This window comes from Macaca nemestrina, chromosome 16 (genome assembly GCF_043159975.1).
Source record: "Macaca nemestrina isolate mMacNem1 chromosome 16, mMacNem.hap1, whole genome shotgun sequence".
Classification (NCBI taxonomy): Eukaryota; Metazoa; Chordata; class Mammalia; order Primates; family Cercopithecidae; genus Macaca; species Macaca nemestrina.
Genome location: NC_092140.1, coordinates 13,298,386 through 13,321,836, shown reverse-complemented (window position 1 = coordinate 13,321,836; position 23,451 = coordinate 13,298,386). Strand labels below are relative to the sequence as shown.

Sequence of the window (23,451 nt, the reverse complement as noted above, 5' to 3'; positions counted from 1 at the left end):
TGTAGCAGAGATATTTGACCTTGTTAGTTCAGGTCCCTCTTTTTCAGATGAGGAAGAGAGATTATCTGAAACACATTGTAAAATTTGGTGTTGTAGTTGAAGTCTGTAAATCTACAACCAGAGAAATAGAAATTAGTATCCACCTGTTAACTAAAATGCAGTTTTGAAAAAACAGCTACTATTTATTGTGTGCCTACTAGTGAGAGGTCTGAAGTGGCTGTTGATTGCATATTATAATGACAGAAAATGAGCACATTTCGCTTGAAAAAAAATTTTAGAGCGGACATAGTGACTCGTGCCTGTAATCCCAGTATTTTAGAAGGCCGTGGCGGGCCAATCATCTGAGGTCAGGAGTTTGCAACTAGCCTGGCCAACATAGTGAAGCACCATCTCTACTAAAAATGCAAAAATTAGCCGGGCCTGGTCGCAGGCGCCTATAATTCCCACTACTCAGGAGGCTGAGACATGAGAATCACTTGAACCCAGGAGGTGGATGGAGGTTGCAATGAGCTAAGATCGCACCACTGCACTCCAGCCTGGTCCACAGAGTGAAACTCTGTCTCAAAAAAAAATTAAAGTACCGTATGTATATACGGTAAAAAGTCCAAATGGATTTGTGGTGAAAAACAAGCCTTCCTTTCATCCCTGTTCCTTAGCTACTCTGTTCCTCTTAAGCATTTGTCCAGAGATACTCTTTGCATTTAAAAACACACATGTATAGTTATTTTTTTTAAAAAAAGATAGCACACTGTATACACTATTCTGTATTTTCTTGAAAATGGTTTCAAATCAATACGTATAGAGATGACTTTTTTTAAAGAAGGGGCACTACGTTTTTACATTCTACAGAATATATATTTATTTGTTATACTTTTAGGATACCTTTGCTGGGTGTAAAATTGGGGGACATTTCCTTTTTTTAGTATTTAGACCATATTGCTGTGTGGTCTTCTGTATCTGTGTTGCTTTTGAGAAATTAGGCTGACCTGAGTTTTTTTCCTTTCGTATACATGATTTCTTATTTATTTATTTATTTATTTGAGATGGAGTCTCGCTCTCTTGTGCAGGCGGAAGTGCAGTGGCGTGATCTCAGCTCACTGCAACCTCTGCCTCCCAGGTTCAATCAATTCTTCTGCCTCAGCCTCCCGAGTAGCTGGGACTACAGGTGTGTACCACCACACCCGGCTAATTTTTGTATTTTTAGTTGAGACGGGGTTTCACCACGTTCGTCAGACTGGTCTCAAACTCCTGACCTCATGATCTGCCCCCCCTTGGCCTCCCAAAGTGCTGTGATTACAGGCATGAGCCACTGCGCCTGGCCCATGAGTTTTTTATTTCTAACTTAATACCTCCACACTTTCTTTTCAGTCTTTTTCTTTTCCTTTTCCTTTTTCTCTTCTCTTTTCTTTTCTTCCTTTTTTCTTTTTTTTTTTTTGGACAGCATTTTGCTCTGTCATCCAGCCTGGAGTGCAGTGGCAAAATCATGGTTCAGTGTAGCTTGGAAGGCTTGGGCTCAAGCAATCTCCCCCTGCCTCAGACTCCTGAGTAGCTGGGACTACAGGCACTGGCCATCATGCCTGGCTAATTAAAAACATTTTTTTTTTGTAGACTGGGTCTCACTTTATTGCCCAGGCTGGTTTCAAACTCCAGGCTTCAAGCAGTGCTCCTGCCTGGGCCTTCCAAAGTGCTGGGCTTACAAGCGTGAGCCACCATGCCTGGTTCTTTCTTTAGCCTTAAAGTTGTATAAACATAATCAATCCACAAATTCCAGGTTTTATTTATTTTGACAGGTTTTATCCTATTATATATCTTTGAATGTACATTTGTTCTTTTTGCTTTGTGAGCCTCTTTGGAGAGTTACATATTCTTTCTACCCCGCTTCCTTCTCTATATCTGTTGTCTTCTCAGTAAATTGGTTTTATATTGTTAGTCTTATCTGTTTCATTTTATATGATTTCTCCCATCCTTATCTTTCTTTTTAGTCACGTTTATTCTATTTTTGGTTGCTTCTTAATGTGGCTTTTATCTCAATAATGTTATTTTTTTCTCCATTTTTTTCTGAGTTCTATCAGCTTGATTTTCATTTCCTTCTGTTGTTGTATAATCTTGTCTTTGAACCTTTGTTTTTCTTCTTTGAGCTCTTTTTTTTTTTTTTTTTTAAGAGGGGTCACATTTCCTATGGTTGCCTTTGAGACTTTGGAGAACTATTTATCTGAACTCTTCCTGTGTTTCTTTGAGTAGTTCTTGTGTTATATGCTGCTAATTTACCTCTTTCTGAGTTTTTTTTTTTTTTTTTTTTTTTTTTCCAAATTGTATGCAGACATCCAGTATTGGTTGTTTTCTGAGTGTTGTTTATGTTGGAATAGGGCGGGAGGATGGGTGCAGCAGGCTACAGCCTTTTTTTTTTTTTTTTTGACTTATTACTTAGTCATTTCTCACCAAATCTGTTATTTAGTTTGAAAGGGTAGGCTGGTTCTTCATGTCAGAGTCTATCACGAAATGCTACCTCCACTCTACATCTGCCCCTTCAATCACCCTTGACTGAAGAGTTGCGTGTGCACAGTGGATCTGGCATAGTAACAAGGATTCTTTTGTTCAGCCAGCCCACCTTTCTCTGGTATTAACCCGTGGTTCAAAGAGACATTCTCTACTTCTCCTATGGCCTATACTTCCATCTGGATTCCCCGCTTGGATGCAAGCATCAGTAGAATCACTGTACCTCTTATTCAGAATTATGTATCTGTGTATCGCTGGAAGCCTGAGAAGGCCTGTGATGGCTTTCCGCACATTCCCTTTCGCCACTTAGTACTGGCAGATAGGTTTCAGCTTATGATTTGGAGTCATGATGGCTTCCTTGTTTCAGTTGTGTAGTGAAGTTGCAAATTTCTACTCATGACTCATTATGTAGATGACAAAATGTACTGTATTTTCTATCACCTATCGTCTTCGTCAGAGGCCCTCTACCTTTAGTAGTGGATGGTGGGAAGAAAAATATGGGAGTAAACAGGATCTTGGCCTCTGTTGGTTTAAACAGTCTCTTTGGGGTAATGTGTTTCAGTTTTCTTCCATCCCCAGCTTCCACTGAGGTGAGGTCTGGGAGCTGTGAGGGGGGCCTTTGGGAATGATGGTCAGATCTGCCTCGCGGTGCTGACGTGGGGAGAACGTAGACTCACACGCAGTCCCCCTAAGGCTTTGCTACGAGGGCCTGGGTTGGTAACCACTGAGTAATGACTCTCTCTGTTTAGGCTCTGAAAGCCTTGAGGAGGCTTCTGCTGTCCTTAGATCTACTACGGTCGGCCCTCTGTATCCATGGGCTCCGCGTCTGTGGCTCCGACCAACTGCAGATATTTGGGGTAGGGGGGCGGGGAGGGAAAGATTTGGATCTGTACTGAATAGTACAGCCTTTTTTCCCCCGCCTTTATTCCCTAAACAATAGAGTATAACAACGATTTAGATAGCATTTACATTGTGTTAGGTATTATAATTCAAAGATATTATAGGTAATCTAGAGATGATTCAAAGTATATGGAAGAATGTGCATGGGTTAGATGCAAATACTACCCCATTTTCTATCAGGGACTTGAACATCCCCGGATTTTGGTATCTGCAGGGCGGGGCGGGAGTAGTGCTCCTGGAACCCGTCTCCCATGGATTCCAAGGATCAACTGTATTTGCCTGCAGTCGTGGTGTTCCCCATACTGTATGGTCTTCATCCTGACCCAGGTCTTCACTGGTCAGAGCTTCTGGATTCCTATCATGATGTACTTGGGTTATTTGCCCAGCCCCTACCTCCAGCCATGCTGTGCTGTTGCTGCCACGCCATATTCAGAATGCCACAAAACTGAGCCCTGGGCTTCACTGCAAGCCTGCAGCCTCCCTTACACTGTGTCCCAGAAGCAGACCTCTCACCTGGATATTTTTAGGGCACCCGATACATGTCAGAATGTTTTCAGCAATCTTTGTCCACTGCCACTCCCGACCTGTCCCCAAGGGTCCAGCAGAAGGGGAAATAGGTCTCTGATAATCTGATTTTAATGAGTATCTTTTAAGAGAAATAAGTGATAGTGGGGGAATTGTTAGGGATCATATATCATGGTTCTGCTGCAGGTTTATTTGGAAACTTGAGCAAGCTTAAGTATCCCCTTGTTAGGTTGTCTACCATATAATAATGTCATCTGTAAGCCTCTCATATTAAAGAGTTAGGGAATAAGCATCAGTGAGTGAAAGAAAGAAAACGATGGTACTTTCATTTTAAATTAGCTATGATTTTTAAATTTCCATTACTTTTATATTTATTTGGAAATTATTTTTTTTTCTTTTACGAGTATCCCTGTTTTGAAAGATTATGGGTCTTTTTTTGCATATTCATGAAAGATGACTGGATGAAGTTAGTCATTTATGATTGACAGAAATATGACAGAACTTTGCAAAGTTTGAATGGACTTTTGATATTCAACACCAAAGAATTTTGTCTAATTAAAGCTTCTGTTTAATTAAGATAACAATGCATAGTCCTTCATTAAAATTAACAGAGAAAAAGTTCTTCCTTGGTCCTTGGAGAGGATATTATATGCAAGCCCTGTTGTGTGGGTTGCAAGATGTCACTGGAATTTATATGCATTACTTGTCTAATTGCAGTAAATGTAGCATGTCCAGATAGGTTTCGAGTTAGAAGGCTGTTTGTTACTTGCGGAAATCACTTGAAGCCTCAGTACCCAGAGGCAGCTGTTCACAGGTCCTTCACCTCTCCCCAGAGATGACTGGGAAGACGCTGTTGTTGGACCCTGTCTTTCATGGCTGGAGCAGTAAACATGACAGGTTGTTTGGGAGCCATCTGTTTAAAATGGCTGCTGCTTTGTATGCAGCAATGAACTTGAGATCAGTTTTCTGTCTTTCTTCATGGTAATGGTCTTATTTGGTGTCACAACAGGTGGAAGTTGATGGGTCGAAACTAAATGTGACCAGCACGTGGAACCTGGCTTTGCCCTTATTGTCCGTCAGCGTTGATGGCACTCAGAGGACTGTCCAGGTGAGTGTTGTAAGGATTTCCTTAGAAGGCCTCCTCAAGTCCAGAATCCTTGTCAGCACCTGTGTGGCTAATACTTACAGCTACAGGAGGGAAAAGCTGTATTTTATTCACCTTATGCTTTTTATAGTCGAAAACTTTTTCTTTTCTTATCTTAGAGGATCTTAAGTGTTAACCTGAGCAATTAATGTTTTCTTTTTTCAGACAGTCCAAAAAGCTTCATGTATTGTACTTTGTTGTAAACAAGGAATTCTGCATGCTTTTCTAAAAATACTCGATTAGCTGTTTTTTTCCCCCCTCTGTGGGTTTTTAGTTGTAAAATACAACTTACTTTGTTACCTTTCTTTTCTGTGCAGTTGAAATTACGTAGTGTTAGGCTAGCAAAACATGTGTTTTCCAGGTTGACTTTCCACGGCTCACTGATGTCCTTTAAAAATTTAGTAATCTTAACTTATTAATCTTTCTTTTCACCTCAATATAAAATGTCCTGCCTTGAGGAGATACCTTGGAACCCAGAGTCGACAGAATGTTTTTTGTAACCTGTGACTTCCATTTTAAAGTAGAAAAGTTATGAAAAGAGATTCTGCCAAAATCCTTCACCTTGCCTCCTGTTTGAGGTTTAGTGTTTTAGAAAAACAAAGAAACAAAAAATCATGGAACATGTGGCTATCACAGGCTAATAAAAATCTAGTCCCACCCATAGCATTAAATGCTCATTCTTTGTTCTTTTTTATGAAAATGATCTTAACTTGATTTTATACAGGAAACTGGTTTTAAAAACCTTGAGAAATCAGGATAATCACAGATAAGACTACTTACTCCATACCTGATTCTTATCTACCTCTATGAGAGACTGGGGCAGAGGATTTCAGAATCCACAAAAAATATATGATGACTCAACTGATTTCTAAGTCAGTTTCAATTGATATATATTATCTCTATGGTTCCAAGTAACCTTGAACTCTTGGTAATGAGCCCTATATTTTAACTTTGGTTTTGTGACTTGTCCCCATATATTTTTTCTCATTTTTTAAATTTTCTAACTCCTGTCTTTTCTATTTTATAACTTATATTATATAACTTTATATAATATTATATCAGAATAAATTATGAGGTGAACCCTTGAAAAAAATGTCACGACATAATTTCACGTTACTGAGATCCATGTATTATTGTGTCTTTAAAAACTGTGATGCCTGGGTACGTTGGCTCACGCCTGTAATCCCAGCACTTTGGGAGGCCAAGGCAGGTGGATCACCTGAGGTCAAGAGTTCCAGACTAGCCTGGCCAACATGGTGAAACCCCGTCTCCACTAAAAATATAAAAATTAGCCAGATGTGGTGGCAGGCATCTGTATTCCCAGCTCCTCGGGAGGCTAGGGCAGGAGAATTGCTTGAACCTGGGAGGTGGAGGTTACGATGAGCCAGGATTATGCCATTGCACTGCAGCCTGGGCAACAGAACAAGACTCTGTCTTAAAAATAAAACAAAAACAAATAAACAACAACAACAAAACTGGTTTTGTTATACTGGTTTATGTTCGATAGACTCTATAGTGCATTGAATGTGTTATGGCTCAGGTATTTGTCAGAGGGACATAGTGTTAACTCTCAGTAGTCAGAAGAAAGAGGTGCAAACTCCTGTTATGCAGATTTTTTTCTATTGTGATACTTTCATCATCCTTTTCAGTGACTGTGCAGATAGTTGCCTTGGTGGCACTTTTACATGTAGAATTTACAGCTAGATTAATGTGGATATATATGTAGAATAATCAAAAATATTTTCCCTAGTGTAGGGATCATGTTCAGTAAATCCCTTTTTAATCTTGTACGTACTTTGCTACAAAAAGAATTAATGTGTCTGAAATAAGTGACCCCTTAAAGGCAGATCCCTTGACTCTTAGGAAGAGGTCATTGCATCAAGTTAAGTACTCTCTAATTGGAAGGAAATAAACTCAGAGAGGTAAATGGTGTACTAGGAAAAAAAAGTCATTTACCTAAAAAAAAAAAAAAAGGTAAGGAGAGTTTTTCCTTATGAAAGGGGGTAGATTTTATTTACTTTCTGTAGGCATTAGCATTGTGTTGACTCTTTCCAAAAATGTAATGTGGCCTCTGTGAAAATAATAACAATTGTAGTAACAATAAATAACACAGTGCTTACTGTGTATCAGGTGTAGTTTTAAACATAGTACAGATATGAACTTCTTTGATCCTCACAATTGTATGAAGTAGGTGCTATTTATAATTTTATAAATGAGACAACTGAGGCTCAGAGAAAGTAAGTGACTTACTGAAGGTCACCAGCTAATAAGAGGTAAAGCCATGATTTTTTTTTTTTTTTTTTTTTTTTTTTTTAAACGAGACAGGATCTCGCTCTGTCACCCAGGCTGGAGTGCAGTGGCACAATCTGGGCTCACTGCAGCTTTGACCTCCCAGGCGACGGCCCCCCAACCCCCCACCTCAGCCTAGAGCCGTGATTTAAATCTGAGCAGTCTTGCTGTAGTAGGATCCTTGCTATCAAGCATTGCAAGATGCTGAGGCCAGCTGTGTAACTTCCTGGGCATCACAAAGCTAGGAAGAAGCAGAGCAGAAATTTTATCCGTGGCAGTCATGTGTGCTTCCCCCAACTATGCTATAGTACTTTGCGATTTTTCCTATCAAATTGTTCTTCAAATTATAATTACCTGTCATTCATGCTTTAAACCATAGATGCTTAATCTTTAATGTGCTTTAGAATCAACTAGAAGCCTTGTGGAAACTCAAGTTGTTGGACTCACCCATAGCTTACTCTGATTTAGTAGGTCTGGGCTAGGTCTGCATTTCTGGCAAGCCCCCAGGTAATGCTAATGCTGCTGGTCTGGACCACAGTTGGACGCCTTCTGCTTTCAGAAAATGAGCTGAGGGGTGGTGTGCCCCAGCAAGGTGGGTAGGAGCCAAGTCACACAAGCCTTGTTAAGGACATAGGACAGGCTCTACTTTATTCCTAGGTCAGTAGGGACCCGTGGAAGAGCTTTCAGTAAGGAAGTGATGATCGAACAGAATTGTAGTTTACGACGTGCTTTTGGTTTTTGGCTGCTTTGTGGAGAGTGGCTTGAAGAAGGATGAGGTGAAGATTGGAGGCAAAGAGAGAGGTCAGCAGATGTTAGGGATTCGGAGGTGAGAAGTCTTAGCCCCTGCGGCGATGAGGGCACTGTGTGTAGAAGGGACCTGCAAGCGCGACAGGGGAAAGAACTGGTGGCTTTACAGTCGTCTGCTGATTTCTCTTCTGGCCACCGTTAGCATGGGCAAATCTCCACATTCTATTCCTGACCCCCCCTTTCCTCTCTCTGCTTGCTTCCTGGGCTGCATTGCTCCAAGAGTTCCAGCCTAACACCTCCAAGCAGATAGCTATGAAATGCAATTATGAGTGTTTGTGTATCTCTTTGCAATTGTTTATGGTAAATTCTGAGAAATAAGGAATGAATATTACAAAGATATTTTTCAAGTGATTTTACAGTAATCACTTGAAATTGATTACTGTAGTAATTGATTATTATAGTAATTGTAGCTATTTTAAAGTAATAACTACAGTTCTTTTTTCTCTGGATTTTTGAGGATACATATAAACTTTATATTCTTAAATATTATTATTAAATATTACTATTTATCATTAACATATCATTAAATTTTATTAAACCTCATTTGATATAAAATAATATTTATTACTATTATTATTATTATTTTATTTATTTTTTTCAGGCGGAGTTTCACTCTTTTTGCCCAGACTGGAGTGCAATGGCGAGATCTCAGCTCACTGCAACCTCCGCCTCCTGGGTTCAAGTGATTCTCCTGCCTCAGCCTCCTGAGTAGCTGGGATTACAGGCATGTGCCACCATGCCCGGCTAATTTTGTGTTTTTAGTAGAGACGGGGTTTCTCCATGTTGGTCAGGTTGGTCTTGAACTCCTGACTTCAAGTGATCCGCCCGCCTCAGCCTCCCAAAGTGCTGGGATTACAGGCGTGAGTCACCACGCCCAGCTTATTATTTTGTTTTATTTTTTTTAGACAGAGCTCCCTCTGTTGCCCAGGCCGGAGTCCAGTGGTGTGATCTTGGCTCACTGCAACCTCTGCCTCCTGAGTTCAAACGATTCTCTTGCCTCAGCCTCTGGAATAGCTGGGATTACAGGCATGTGCTACCACGCCTGGCTAATTTTTGTATTTTTAGTAGAGATGGGGTTTCGCCATGTTGGCCAGACTGGTCTCAAACTCCTGACCTCAGGTGATCCACCTGCCTCAACCTCCCAAATTGCTGGGATTACAGGTATGAGCCATCGTGCCAGGCCAAAAATATGTTATATCTATACAAAAGCTAAAGAATAACCCAATGAAAACCTGTTTACCCACTATCTAGATTTAAAAAAAAGAAAACAGGCTGGGCATGGTGGCTCATGCCTGTAATCCCAGCCTTTGGGAGGCCGAAGCAGGCAGATCACCTGAGGTTCGGACGAGACCAGCCTGACCAAGGTGGAGAAACCCCATCTCTACTAAAAATACAAAATTAGCCAGGCATGGTGGCGCATGCCTTTAATCCCAGCTACTCAGGAGGCTGAGACAAGATAATCCCTTGAACCTAGGTTGTGGTGAGCCGAGATTGTGCCATTGCACTGCAGCCTGGGCAACAGGAGCGAAACTCCATCTCAAAAAAAAAAACAAAAAAAACAAAACCATACACACAAAAAAACCCCAAAAAATTATCAGTGCTGTTTGTATCACTCTTCCTTGATTAAATCCTCCTTTCCAGTGTCCCTGAAGAATACCATTGTGAGTTTTAAATTGATTGCTGCCTTGCTCTTCTCTAGGGATATTTACGAATACACAAACACTGTGAGCAGTATCTTGTTGAACTGCTCTTGTTTTTGAACTTTGTAATTGCCCCTGTCCTCCCTGTATTTTTCCGGAAGTTGCCTTCTCCCCGCCAGCATGATGTTTGTGAGCCTGGCCCATGTTGCTGCCTATAGCTGCAGTTTATTTACTTCCATCCATCATATTAATATACCACAAATTATTTATTCTCCTCTAAATAGACATTTGTGTTATTTTCCTTATTTTGTTGTCACAGTGATGCTTATATGAACATTCTACTTCCTGTTTCCTCTGTCAAGAGGAGGTTCTCCAGGTCATGTGCCGGTAGAACAGCCACGCTGTGGGGCTTGTGTTTTCTCCTTCCTGCACAGCAAGGCCAGATGGGTTTCCCTGTGTGGCTGAACCAGCTTCCGTGCCCACCAGTACTGAAGATGATAGTCATAACGGGAACAATGAGCTAACCTTATTCTGTACTTACTATGCCCAGCACTGACTATTCTAAACACTTTGTATGTATGAATTTGTCTAATGCCCCCAGAAACCCAATAAAGTATGTACTAGTGTTATCCCTCATTTTGTATTTGGGAAAACAGAGGCTTGTAGAGGCTAAGTTGCTTTCCCATCTGGTAGTAAATGGAAGTGCCAGAATTTGAACCAAGGAATCTGTGCCCTTAACATTTTTTTTCACATCCCGGTGAACCTTTGGCATTCCCAAACTACTTAGGTTTTTCCCGACTAGTGGGTTTAGATGGCATCTCATTATGGTTTTAATGTATACTTCCCTGATTAGTGTGACAATGAACATTGAAAATACACATTTATTGGCAGTCTTGTTTTCTCTTCTGCAAAATACCTGCTCATGACTTTTGCCCACTTTTTTAATTGGGTTGTCTTTTTCTTATTGACTCATAAAAGTTCTTCCTGTGTTATGGCTCCTAATCCTTTGTCATATGTGTTGTTAAAGTAGCTTGTGTTTTTATTGTTTTAAGTTACCCAAGTGAAGTTTTAAGACGAGATTTAATGTCAGAATTTGCAGTATTTTCCTTTATGGTTTGTGTGTTTTGCGTTTGTGTAGATAATCCTCTTCTACTCCTAAGCTCACAAAGATACCTATATTTTCATTTAAACCTTTTTAAATTGTGCTTTTCAAAGTTAACTCCTTAATCCTCATGGGATTGACTTTTGTACATAGTGTGAGTCATTTTACTTTTAAAATACAGATACCAGGCTGGGTGTGGTGGCTTAAGCCTGTAATCCCAGCACTTTGGGAGGCTGAGGCGGATGGATCCCCTGAGGTCAGGAGTTTGATACCAGACCAGCCTGGCCAACATGGTGAAACTCTGTCTCTACTGAAAATACAAAATATTAACTGGGGGTGGTGGTGCACGCCTGCAGTCCCCACTGCTCAAGAGGCTCGGCCCCTGTGCTCCAGCCTGGGCGACAGAGCAAGACTCCATCTCAAAAACTAATAAATAAATAATAAAATACAGGTAACTAGTTATGCCGGCACAAATTAATGACAGCCCTGCTTCTCTTCCCTTACTACCTTGCCACCACCTCACCTTTCCAACTCCAAAATTCTTTAAAAGCTTACTGTTTCTGTGATTCTCAATTAATTGTAAATAAAAAGATGATTTTTCACTTAATATGATCCTCAGTATATTTGCTTCTGTGAGCTCTCTTTCATTTTTTGTTAATCCTTTGGAAACCCTTAACCACTTAAAATAGTAAGGGGTGTGTGTGTGTGTGTGTGGGTTGCAAGCCAAGGGCATCAGATGATATTTGAGATACACCTTAGAAAAACGTGTTTGTGAATCCAGAGGCAAATTGGGAAGCATTCATTTAGGGAAGTAATGAGAGCTAAACATGGAAAATAGGTTGGAGGAGCCAGATAGTGAATGAGAGCCTAAAGAATCTATGCTTTTCAGATAGCAGTGGAGATATTAAAACTTTTTGCAGAGTAAAGTAACGTCCATCAAAATGTCGTTGTAGAATATTGATGTGTCCTCATAATAGAGGAGGGGTTAAGGGATTGAAGGGTGAAGTGGAGATGGAGTTCATTTAGAAGACAATCCTATTACTGCCTTCATCCTCCACTAGTGTTCAAGCCGTGTAGAGAAAAAGCGGGTTGAGTTTGAGAGAGGCTGATGATGAAAACTTGACCCAATTCATTAAGTACTCTTTGCAGATACATGATGGGTACTATAAGGATCACAAAATTCTATCTGCAGTGTACACCTGGGCTCCTGCCTTGACCATTTGTCTTCTTGTGTTTTCAATATGAGTTGTTTTTCTTTTTTCCTCCAGCCTTGACTGTCATTCTTAGGTGGTTATCCCCTCGAGGCAAGTTTTTGAAAGTGAATCCTATATTATTTGCTTTTACAAACCAAGCTACCAACCATCTACTGATCTATAAAAACAGGTTAAAAAACCCAGAAATTCAGTTCTGTGCTCATCTGAGATTAAATCCTCTGGTCTTTTGTTAGGGTTTTCTTTCTCTAACACTATTTTGTACCCTTAGCAGGTTTTTTTTTTTAATTGTGGTAAAATATTGGTAGCATAAAATTTTCCATTTTAATAATTTTAGGCATATCAGTGGCATTAGGTACATTCACATTGTCACGCAATTATCACCAGTATCTGTCTCTAGAACTTTTTCATCTTCCCAGACTGAACCTCTGTTCTCATGAAACACTGAACTCTCCATCCTCCTCCCTCAGCCCTTGGCAACCGCCATTCTACTTTCTGTTTCTATGAATTTGACTACTGTGGGTATGGGTACTGCCTGTAAATGAAATCATATAGTATTTGTCTTTTGTGCTGGCCTATTTCACTTGGCATACTGTCTTCAAGGTTCATCCAGGTTATAGCGTGTGACAGGATGTCTTTCCTTTTTATAGCTGAATAATATTCCATTGTGTGAATATACTACATGTTTATCCATTCATCTGTCAATGGACATTTGGGTTGTTTCTACCTTTTGGCTGCTGTGAATTATGCTTCCATGAGCATGGGTGTACAAATATCTGTTTGAGTACCCTATTCTTTTGGGTATATACCCAGAGTGGAATTGCTGGATCACGTGGTAATTGTATGTTTAATTTTTTGAGGAACCTCCATAGTTGCTGCACCATTTTACATTCCCATTAGCAGTGCACAATAATTTCAATTTTGTGCCATCTTTGCTAACACTTGTTATTTTTTGTTTTGTTTTGTTTTGTTTTATAATAGCCATCCTATTGGGGGTGAAGTGGTATCTCATTGTGGAGCAGGACTTATCTGGATAGTAACTGAAGAAGAAGCATTCTGAATACTTGTAGGATGTTTGTTTGTTTGTTTTGAACGCTTTATCTCAGCTTCTTTCCTTCCCATATATAAAACCACATTCCATTCTAACAGTCTGTAATGTTGCTACCAGGTAATAAACAAGCTATATTGTATTTGGGAGAGGAGGGTGTGTTTCAAAGTCTAATTCATTGTAATATCAAAACTGGTAAAACCTCTCCTGTCTAAACTCAGTTTGACCTCACACTGAGAAACCTTTACTAGGGCAGAGGAGAATGTCACTTTCTTCTTGCTTGCTTTATATTGTAGGGGCAAAAGGGTGTGATCCCGCTCCTCCCCATCATAAGGGTGTCAATGGCAGACACTCCTATAACAAAAGACAGGTTAACAAGAGAAAAGTATAACTGAGAGTTAATCAAAGTTTTATGTGAGATGTGAGTCTTCAGAACAAAGATCCAAAGATACAAGGAAAGCTGTCCATTTTAATGCTTAGGTTTAATGAAGAATGGGCAGCCGTGTAAAACTGATTGGACAAAGAATATGAGTGAATGCTAGTAGGCTGAGGGGAACCCAGCAAGGCCTGTCTGTTCAGATCTTCCTGGCCTCTCTTGTACCATTTCTTCCTCCCAGGTATGGGACAAGACCCATACGGTCTTATGACCTGCTACTGTTGGAGAGAAGGGTAGGCCAGAGAATTTCTTTATGGGCAGCTCTTAGAAAGGCAGGGAGGGGTTAGAGTCCTATTTCTAGTTTCATAGTTGTCTTTGCGGGACAGGAGTTCTGATGTCTGTGACTCTCATCAGGAGAGAATGAGGAGTGAGAGACAGGAGGGCAGAAGGTCAAAGACCTTGGTTCTGAGGTTACTTCCGAGGCCTTCACTTTGGGGTATTGTTTTCTGAGCCTCAACAACACCCTCTTCTACTTCAGAGCTGCTATATTGGGTCTCTCAGAATTTACAGTATGGGGTAAAGATGAGAAGAGCATGGCAGGAAGAACCAGGTTGACTGGGGCAGAGGCAACCCGGCATTCATTCTCGTGGGCAGATGTCCAAAGCTGGCAGGTAGCCCTGGGATACTTTCATGTGGATTTGGGGGAACTTCTCACCTGCAGAACACTAAATGCCTCCTGTCTTTTCCTCCTGAGCAACTACTGTGTTGACTCTGAATGTTCTCATTGGGCAGGGTCCCTCATAATGACCCCGCCGGCTTTTCTCCTGCACAATCCACGTCTGGCCACAGGAAATAGTAATAAGTCCTTGCCTCACCAAACCAACAAAGTACAAGTTTCTCTTCTTGGTCTGTCACTAAGAATTCACATGAATAAGTGATTCTCATGAATTCGCTTTCACATAGCTTAAGGAGTTCAGCCTTAAATTCTTAGCTTAAGAATTCGACCTCCTCAAATTAATTTTCCTCTTTTATTCTTTTGAGGTGGGAGATGGGCAGTCACTGGTCCCACAGCTTCCTAGCACATTCTACCTGGTCACCTTGGCTAGCATCTGACTTAAAGATATGTGGGTACTTGGCGTCTACTTCATTTTGTTGCTGAACCCCTATGAAAAGTAGTGTGTTAGTCTGTTCTTATATTGCTATAAAGAAAAATCGGAGACTGCATAATTTATAAAGAAAACGGGTTACATGGCTCACGGTTCTGCCAGCTCTACAGGAAGTGTGGTGCCAGCATCTGCTCGGCTTCTGGGGAGGAAGGCCTCAGGGAGCTTTCAATCATGGTGGAGGCAAAGCAGGAGGAGGAGCATCACGTGGCAAGAGGAGGAATGAGAGAGAGAGAGAACTGGGAGGTGCCCCACTCTTTTAAACAACCAGGATCTACCTCCATGACCCAAACACCTCCCACCAGGCCCCACCTGCCATGTTGAGAATCACATTTCAGCAAGAGATTTGGAGGGGACACACATCCAGACCATGTTAAGGAGGATTTAACTTCTTTATCTGATTAGATGAGTAAGTAGCTGGGAACACAACTTACCTTTGTCTCAAGAATTAGCTCCCAATTCATCCAGTCCGATCACGTGTATTCATGTTCCTGGTTTTCATTGGTAAACTTCATAAGCTTAATATTATCCATTAAATTCCTTTAAAAGTAAGTTGTATTTTGGTGTATACTGTCACTGGTAGAGGGTCGTGACTGCAAGTTATCCAGGTTCTTGGCGTTTTGAACGAAGAATTAGACAAAATGTCCAGCAAAGTGAACAAGGAAGCAACAACAGAACAAAAGTAGGGATTTATTGAAAACGAAAGTACAGGTGGCCTGATGCGGTGGCTCATGCCTGTAATCCCAGCACTTCGGGAGGCTGAGGCGGGTGGATCTCCTGTGAGGTCAGGAGTTCGAAATCAGCCTGGCCAACATGGTGAAACCCCGTCTGTACTAAAAATGCAAACTTAGCCTAGTGTGGTTGTGCAAGCCTGTAATCCCAGCTACTCGGGAGGCAGAGACAGGAGAATCGCTTGAACCCAGGAGGTGGAGGTTGCAGTGAGCCGAGATTGAGCCATTGCACTCCAGCCTGGGCAACAGGAGCGAAACTCTGTCTCAAATTAAAAAAAAAAAAAATGAGAGAGAGAAAGAAAATGAAACCACTCCACAGTGTGGGAGTGGGCCTGAGCTCAAGGGCCTGGATACAAGAATCTTCTTGGGTCCAAATACCCTCTAGAAGTTTTCCATTGATTACTTCATACTCACCTCATGTAAATGAAGTGGTAGCCCGTAATCAGTCTGATTGGTTGCAGAGAGCAACCAACCAGAGGCTGAAGTGAAGTTACCAAGATCGCACTCCTGTGCAAACATCTGATTGGTTGCAAAAAGCAACCAGAGGGGTAGGGTGAAGTTACAAAGTTACACTTCTATGCAAACGAAGACTTGGCCCGCAATCAGTCTGATTGGTTGTGGACAGCAACCATTCAGAGGCTGGGGTGAAGTTACAAAGTTGCAAAGACTGGACCGGCAGTCAATCTGATTTTCTGATTTGTTGTTGGATGGGAAAATGACTGTTCGATTTCCCATCTGCCACACAGAAAAGGTGGGGGGTTTGCAAAGGGAGTAGCCTCTGGTCCTTTTGTTACTTAGGTGTGGAAAGTTAGGATTTTCCTTTCAATTTAGTTCTAGGAAGCGGGCTGAAACATCCTTAGGTTCCCTGCCTCCAGACCTTATTCTTCTGCCTCAGTACTGTCATTGAAATAATAAATTTCATAGGTTATTAACCTCTTTTAATTGATCTAAATCACCTGTTTCCTTGTGGATTTGACTTTTAATTCCCACTGCCCTGCTGTCTTCTCAGCACGTATAAATGCTCAATAATTGGATGAATAGGTATGGGTGGGTGAATGGGTAAGTAGCCAGTCACCTTACATTATAGAATGTTTTACTGATTCTTTTTAGTTCCTGACCTCCCAACATTTGCGAAATCCATACTCCATTAGTGTGTTGCGGGTGGACCTCTCTTGATACAGAATAACCATGGTTTCCGTGAGAGCAAAAAGAAACAAGCGGGCTCCCAAGGACTTACCACAGAGGCGCACCTTGCTCAGCAAGCATGGTTCTTTCTGTTGGCCTCTGTGTGCTCTGGGTAGCACCTCGGCTGTTTGAGGCCCACAGAATCACCTACTGACAGGTGTAGATAGCTATTGGTAGTATCAATAGGTGTAGGAAAGGGTCTGCCTCTGGCTGTTCCTGATTTTTTCTTTCTCAAAGGCTTGTGCATGCCCTGGGCTTTCTCACTGTCCGTTGCTCGGTGAGGTCTACTTCATATCAGCTCTTACTCCCATATAACCACCCGCCTGCTTTCAATATGCTGGCTTTCTGACTTCAAGAAAATCATACTCTCGGAAAAAGTCTAATCATTGTGGATAACTTTGAATGGGAGCTAGTGATGCATTACCTGAGGGAGGAGGGACTCATATTTTGAAATGATAAAGAACCAGGGACATAAACATTGAAAACTCTTGAAAATAATTAAAAGTTCTCTTCAGAATTTTAAAAAGTCTTCTTCTATTAGTTTAGCTAATAATTTAGCCAACTTTTCTTCAAATATCATTTAAGGAAAATGAAATAACTATTTTATATTTATTTGCTTTACTTTTTTTTAAACTGGTGTTTCTGTTTTCATTGTCTATTTTCGTTGCAGAAATAGTCAGTTGGTAATGATGTTTATTAAATAGCCTTATCGAATAGAAACCTAACACAAGCCATATATATCATTTAAAATTTCTTTGTTTTAATTAGCTTTTTTTTTTTTTTTTTTTTAATGAGACGGAGTCTTGCTCTGTTGCCCAGGCTGGAGTTCAGTGGTGCCATCTCAGTTCACTGCAACCTCCGCCTCCCAGGTTCAAGCAATTCTTCTGCCCCAGCCTCCCAAGTAGCTGGGATTACAGGCACTTGCCACCATGCCAAGCTAATGTTTTTATTTTTAGTAGAGAGGGGGTTTTACCACGTTGGCCAGGCTGGTCTTGAACTCCTGACTTCAAGTTATCTGCCCGCCTCAGCCTCCCAAAGTGCTGAGATTACAGGTGTGAGCCAATGTTCCCAACTATCATTTAAAATTTCTTAGTAATGATAGTAACAAAGAGGAAACAAGTGGAATTAATTTTACTAACGCATTTTTATTTAACCCAGTGTACCTGTGGAGACAGAAGTGATTCCATCTTGATTGTTAATCCACCATGTTTTATTTTTTTTTCTCTTGAAGGCAAACCTTGTTTTTTAAATTTAATTTATTTTTTATTTTACTTTTTTTTTTTTTTTAAATGATAGGGTCTTGCTCTGTTGCCCAGGCTAGAGTGCAGTGGTGCAGTCGTGGCTCACTGCAGCCTCAACCTCCCAGGCTCAACTGATCTTCCTGCCTCCGCCTTCTGAGTAGCTGGGACTGCAGGCCTGTGCCACCACGTGCAATTAATTTTGTTGATTTTTTTTGTAGAGATGAGGGCAGACTGTGTTGCCCAGACTCCTGGACTCCAGTGATCATCCTGCCTCTGCCTCCCAAAGTGCTGGGAGTATAGGCCTGAGCCGTCACTCCCAGCAAAGCCGTGTTGATTTGTCGTTAGCCCCAGTCTCGTGAACGCCTCCTGATTCCAATTTTATTTACTGTTTTTAGTGAAAGAAAAAAGCAGCCTTGATGTTACCACACAAATTATAGGCAGTGACGCACATAGCATTCTCACCTGTTCTGGAGGGTGCCTTTAATTGCCTCTATAGAGCACGTACACCCTTTTCCTGTGGCATATAAGCTCTGGGTCTGGCTAGTAACAGTGCGGGATATACCTGTCTTGCAGCTATCTGAGACCACGCTTCTGTCTGTAAGTTCCCCCAAGTAAGTTCCCCCAAGAAAACACCCTTTACCAACAAACTGGATTTATTTGCCTGATTCTTTGGTTTCTTGGCTCCTTCCGCATTTGGGGGCTGCTTTGCATTTGTGGCCCTTTCACAGAATAATACCCAAAATGTTGTCATTTCAACATGAAAGACTTCTAAAAATTACTAATGTGATACCAGAAACAACATAGACATTGGCATTAATACAGCAGTATCTTAAACAATGGAACGGTCAGAGTGGAATGCAGTCCTACCAAAACAATGGAGTTGGGCTTAACAGAAAATGATATTACGCTGCTTCAGTTTTTAAATTAAAATTAAATACAATTGAAAATTTAACTCCTCGGTCACATCAGTCATATTTCAAGTTCTCAGTAGCTATGTGTAGCTAGTGGTTACTGGGTTAGACCACTCCCAGGCAAAATGTTGTATAAACCAGAGAGTGTTGACAGATGGAGAAAACCCTACACAGTGGTTTTTAAAGTATTCCCCTTTAATGTCAACCATAGTTTTGGTTTTTATTTTTTTAAATTCGGAACTTCAAAATTCGGAATAGATGAGTTGAATTTATTTTTAAACAGAAGATGAATGTATCATCTAGCTGACAAACGTTTTAAATTTCCACTTAGAAGATTTAAAAAATTAGAACTATTTTTACAATGTGGAATGATTTCCTGCCTGTGGCATAAAGTAATGAAACAGATTCGCTACGTCCTGGCCATGGTGAGCTCACTCTGTTTTCCTCACAAACCCCAGAACCTTTGGAGTGTGGAACCTACTGGATGAATAGAAGTTTTTTATTTTATTTTATTTTTACTATGTCTATATTCCTGTGAAGTAATTTTTTTGACCTTGGAAGAAGTTCTTCAATTTTGCTGTTCTCTATTTCTTACAGTGTAATTTGTGTACCGGGATTTAATGTATTGTTTGTTGTTAACGTTTTACATACTAGATTTTCATTTTGCATAGTCACGTTGTTTGAACATTTGCAAGCAGAGCCGACTAACTGCTGTTGGCCTGTTCTTTGTGTGGTGTGATTTCTTCTATCCACCTGCTCACAGCAGGTTGCCTTCAGGCCTGAGGAGTAGCTAAATACTTTTGAAAATATCTTGAGATCCTGCTAAAGTCTAACAATTTCTGCATTTGTGTGATGTGAAGCTATTCATGCTGTACCTTTGAAGACTTTTTTCTTTTTATTTCTCATATTCTTGCTCAAATATTTTCAAGAGAAGATAAATTTATTATAAATAACAGAGCAGAGTTGATTGTAGCACCGCTGCATTCTGTATTGAATAGGTCTTTGATATTCAGCTAAGTGGAACTAATTTTCTATGTTAAAGCAGACAAATTTGGAATAGTGTCACATGAATCTCATGTTATTTACTGAAGAATACCAGATTAAATGGATTACTTGCGAAATGACTAGAGTATTAAATGATATATATATATATATAACTTAAAATGCCCCGTGGGCCTATGTAATGTAAAATATTACACAAGCACATGAATATGATGGACAAGATGTTCTGTTTGCAGACTGAAACTGTCTGTAATATATATACAAATGCTTGTCCACACAGAATTTGAATCAGTTTTAAAACTGTAACCTTAAATTTCAGTTTTGAAGAAAATAAATTGTTGATTTTCATATCTACTTAAGAGAGGAAGTTAAAAATGTTATTTTCTTTTCAGTTTTTTAGATTAAAATAGCTCCCACGCCCTTCAAGAATAAACTTTAGTTTTAATCCTAATAGCTGTTTATAGATAGTAAAATTAATATTTTAATTAGAAAAATAAAGCGGCATACATTTTTGCCTGTACTTTGCTGGTACACAAATGAATTGGGAAGTAACTGTCTTATGTTTTTAGTCCTAAGATGTTTTACAGGTTTTGAAAATGTTCCCCCCACCCCCACCTCTTTGAAGTCATTTTTATTTTGTACTTTACACGTGTGATTTCTCTAGACTCATTGCATGTGACATGAAAGTCTCAGGATATATAAATCACTTATTCTAAGTAGAGGTTGGTATTTTTTTTCAAATGAAATAGGAAATGAAAGAGAATTATTAACCATATCCTTTTTATTTTCCTGACATATCAATTACAGCTACACATCTTAGAAACAAGCTCACCAGTAGAACAGAAATAACTCTGTTGACTCTGCTTTAAAATATTTCGAGGCAATTTAACAGGTGGGATGTATTTACAGCTATGGTGTAAAATATTAATTTTAATGCAAGGCTACCTGCTTTTGTGATGTAGTCCTAGAAGCTTAGCAGTTTTCTTGGTTTTATAATTTGGAGTTACTTTTAAAATTTAACCGAATGGGAAAATGTCTTTCTGAACTTCCCCCTCCCACACCCCCACACATACATGCTTTTCTCCTCTTCTGTTAACTAGAAAATTATATTTTCGTTGCTGACTGAGGAAGAGAATTTTGAACAGTATAAACACTGATTGTAGTAAATGTGGAAAATAATACAAACAGCTGCACTGGAGACCGATAAGACAAATCCCACAGTAATGGCCTTTAAAACATATTATCAAGTTGGAAATCAGTGAGGGGAAAAAGAAAGCTATTACTATTTCTTCCTCTTACTGTTCAGGGACATTATTTTTAAAGGTGAAATTGCCTCTGATTTTATTATCCTAGGAAGGTATTTTTGGAACATTTGATTTATTGTTTTGTGAATGTTTTTGCCTTTGTGTGAATAACTTTGCTAATTTTGTATGAATTTGATTCTAACAAATGTAGAAATCATTTTGTTAACAATCTTCTAAAGTATTTTTTAAAGATATAAAAAGGAATATATTTTGTAAACGCTGGAGCAGACTATCAAAATAAGAAAAGTAGGACATTTTTATCTGGCTTTGGAGTGCCATTTAAAATAGGAAAAGGGATGAAATATTTGGAGAAAATAATAAGCGTGGATATGTTTCATCACATAAAAGTCTTAATTTTTATGAAGAATTTTGCTATTAGCTTATCAAGTGGTCAGTTCATATTTGTTTTGGCATGCATTAGGCTCATGATAGGCATTGAATACTTTGTATTTTTGTGGATTCTAAAACTGAATTATGTTAATCCTAGGCTCTAGGAAAAGTGTATCTTAGGGAAGATAGAAGTAAATTCCAGTTTTGAGTGAAATTTTCTGTTTTTCTTTACATCTTTTTCTTTTTCTTCTGTTTGTTTTTTCTTTTTTGAGACTGAGTCTTGCTCTGTCACCCATTCTGGAGTGCAATGGCGCGATCTTGGCTTACTGCAACCTCAGCCTCCCAGGTTCAAGCCATTCTCCTGCCTCAGCTTCCCGAGTGGCTGGGATTACAGGCACCTGCCACCATGCCTGGCCAATTTTTGTATTTTTAGTAGAGGCGGGATTTCACCATGTTGGCCAGGCTGGTCTCAAACTCCTGGGCTCAAGCAATCCACCTCCCTTGACCTCCCAAAGTTCTGGGATTACAGGCTGTGAGCCACCGTGCCGGGCCTGCATCAATCTTTATTGCTAAGATATGTCAGGTTTTGGCCTCCTCCACCTTCCCTCCCTTCTGTCCCTCCTTTACAGACTGGGAGTGTGGTGAAAGAAAGGTGATAGTCATTATATATGTAATTGTGACCTGCTTTAAACGGAATGCAATGTTAAGGACAGCTTATTGGTACTTATACCTATGGTCACACATTCATCGATACAATTTGTTTTTAATGTGAAAATCTATGTTTCCATTTTACATATTGCAAAATTACTTCTCTTTGCCTGGGAATGAATCTAACCTTTGTAGTGTCAGCGAAAGGGATGATGATATTGTTTTAGTGTCTCCTACATAGAAGGGGAACGCCCAGTATGGCCTAGGCGGTGTTCTAGGCACTGCGGATAGAACAAGGAACAAGACTTATATTCCAGCAGGGGGAAGTAGATACTAAACGTGTAAATACTTAAATAAGGTGATTTGAGTACGAAGAAGTTGGATGAAGACTATAAAATTGACAGAAAGTGACTAGAGAAGGCAGCTGTAGCAAGGATGGCTGGGAAGTCCTATCTGAATAGCTAACACTGAGCGGAGATCTACGAGGAGGAGGGGGCAAACGTGCAGAAGTCTGGGGGAAGGAAGTCCCAGGTAGCAGAAGGGGCAAAGCAGAGGCTCTGAGACGGGACAAGCTTGTTTTGTGTGAAGGCCAGTTGGGGAAAGTGGAATGAGGAAAACAGAACCAGATCATCTGGGGGCCAAAGAATTGTTTTGTCTTTTTTTCTTTTGATTCGTGTTGTGGAGTGTTTGGTGGGTTTGAATAGGAGAGTGATGTGATGTGGTTTTTAAAATCACTGCAGGCCCTGGGGTATAGACAGGGAGATTGATCTGACCATTGCAGACCTAGGTGAGAGGTGCTGGTGGCTTAGACCAGGAGGCACTGCCTGTTTCTGTGGGGCTCACAAGTTGAGTGGTTATTACATTTTTAAATAGTTGGGGGAAAAAAAGAAGAATGTTTCATCCAGCCTGGGCGACATAGTGAGACTTGGTCTCTACAAATAATTTTTTTTTAATTGGCTGGGTATGCCTGTGGGCCCAGCTGCTTGGGAGGTTGAGGTGGGAGAATCGCTGGAGTCCAGGCAGTTGCTGTGGAGAGCTGTGACCGTGCCACTGTGCTCCAGCATGGGTGACAGTGTGAGACACTGTTTAAAAAAAAAAAAAAAAAAAACACCAAAAAAGTTTCATGGCCCATGGAGAAGTATGACATCACATTCAGATGTTATTGATAAGTAGTTCACTAGAACATAGCCACATTCATTCATTTTTGTCTGCCATCTGTAGCTGCTTTTGCAGTCTTTGTCGTAGAAAGCTGAATGCGCAGACTTTCTTGCCACGCAAGCAGTTCAGTGGCTTACTGTATTTTTTTTTTTTAATCTCAGGACCAAGATTAAAATTTTTCGTGCAGAGTTGCAGGTAGCCAAATTACTTTTTATATTCCTGTGCCTTAGTTTCCTCATC

General features: G+C 40.2%; 1 protein-coding gene across 1 annotated transcript in view; it reads left to right on the top strand.

The window, feature by feature from the left end:
• Positions 1–23,451, top strand: part of LOC105477975 (propionyl-CoA carboxylase subunit alpha) — a 440,790-nt gene that overhangs the window by 333,323 nt on the left and 84,016 nt on the right. The window contains exon 20 of the mRNA XM_011734903.2: positions 4,931–5,029. Coding sequence (XP_011733205.2) covers positions 4,931–5,029 — 99 coding nt within the window. The remainder of the gene's footprint in view (positions 1–4,930; positions 5,030–23,451) is intronic.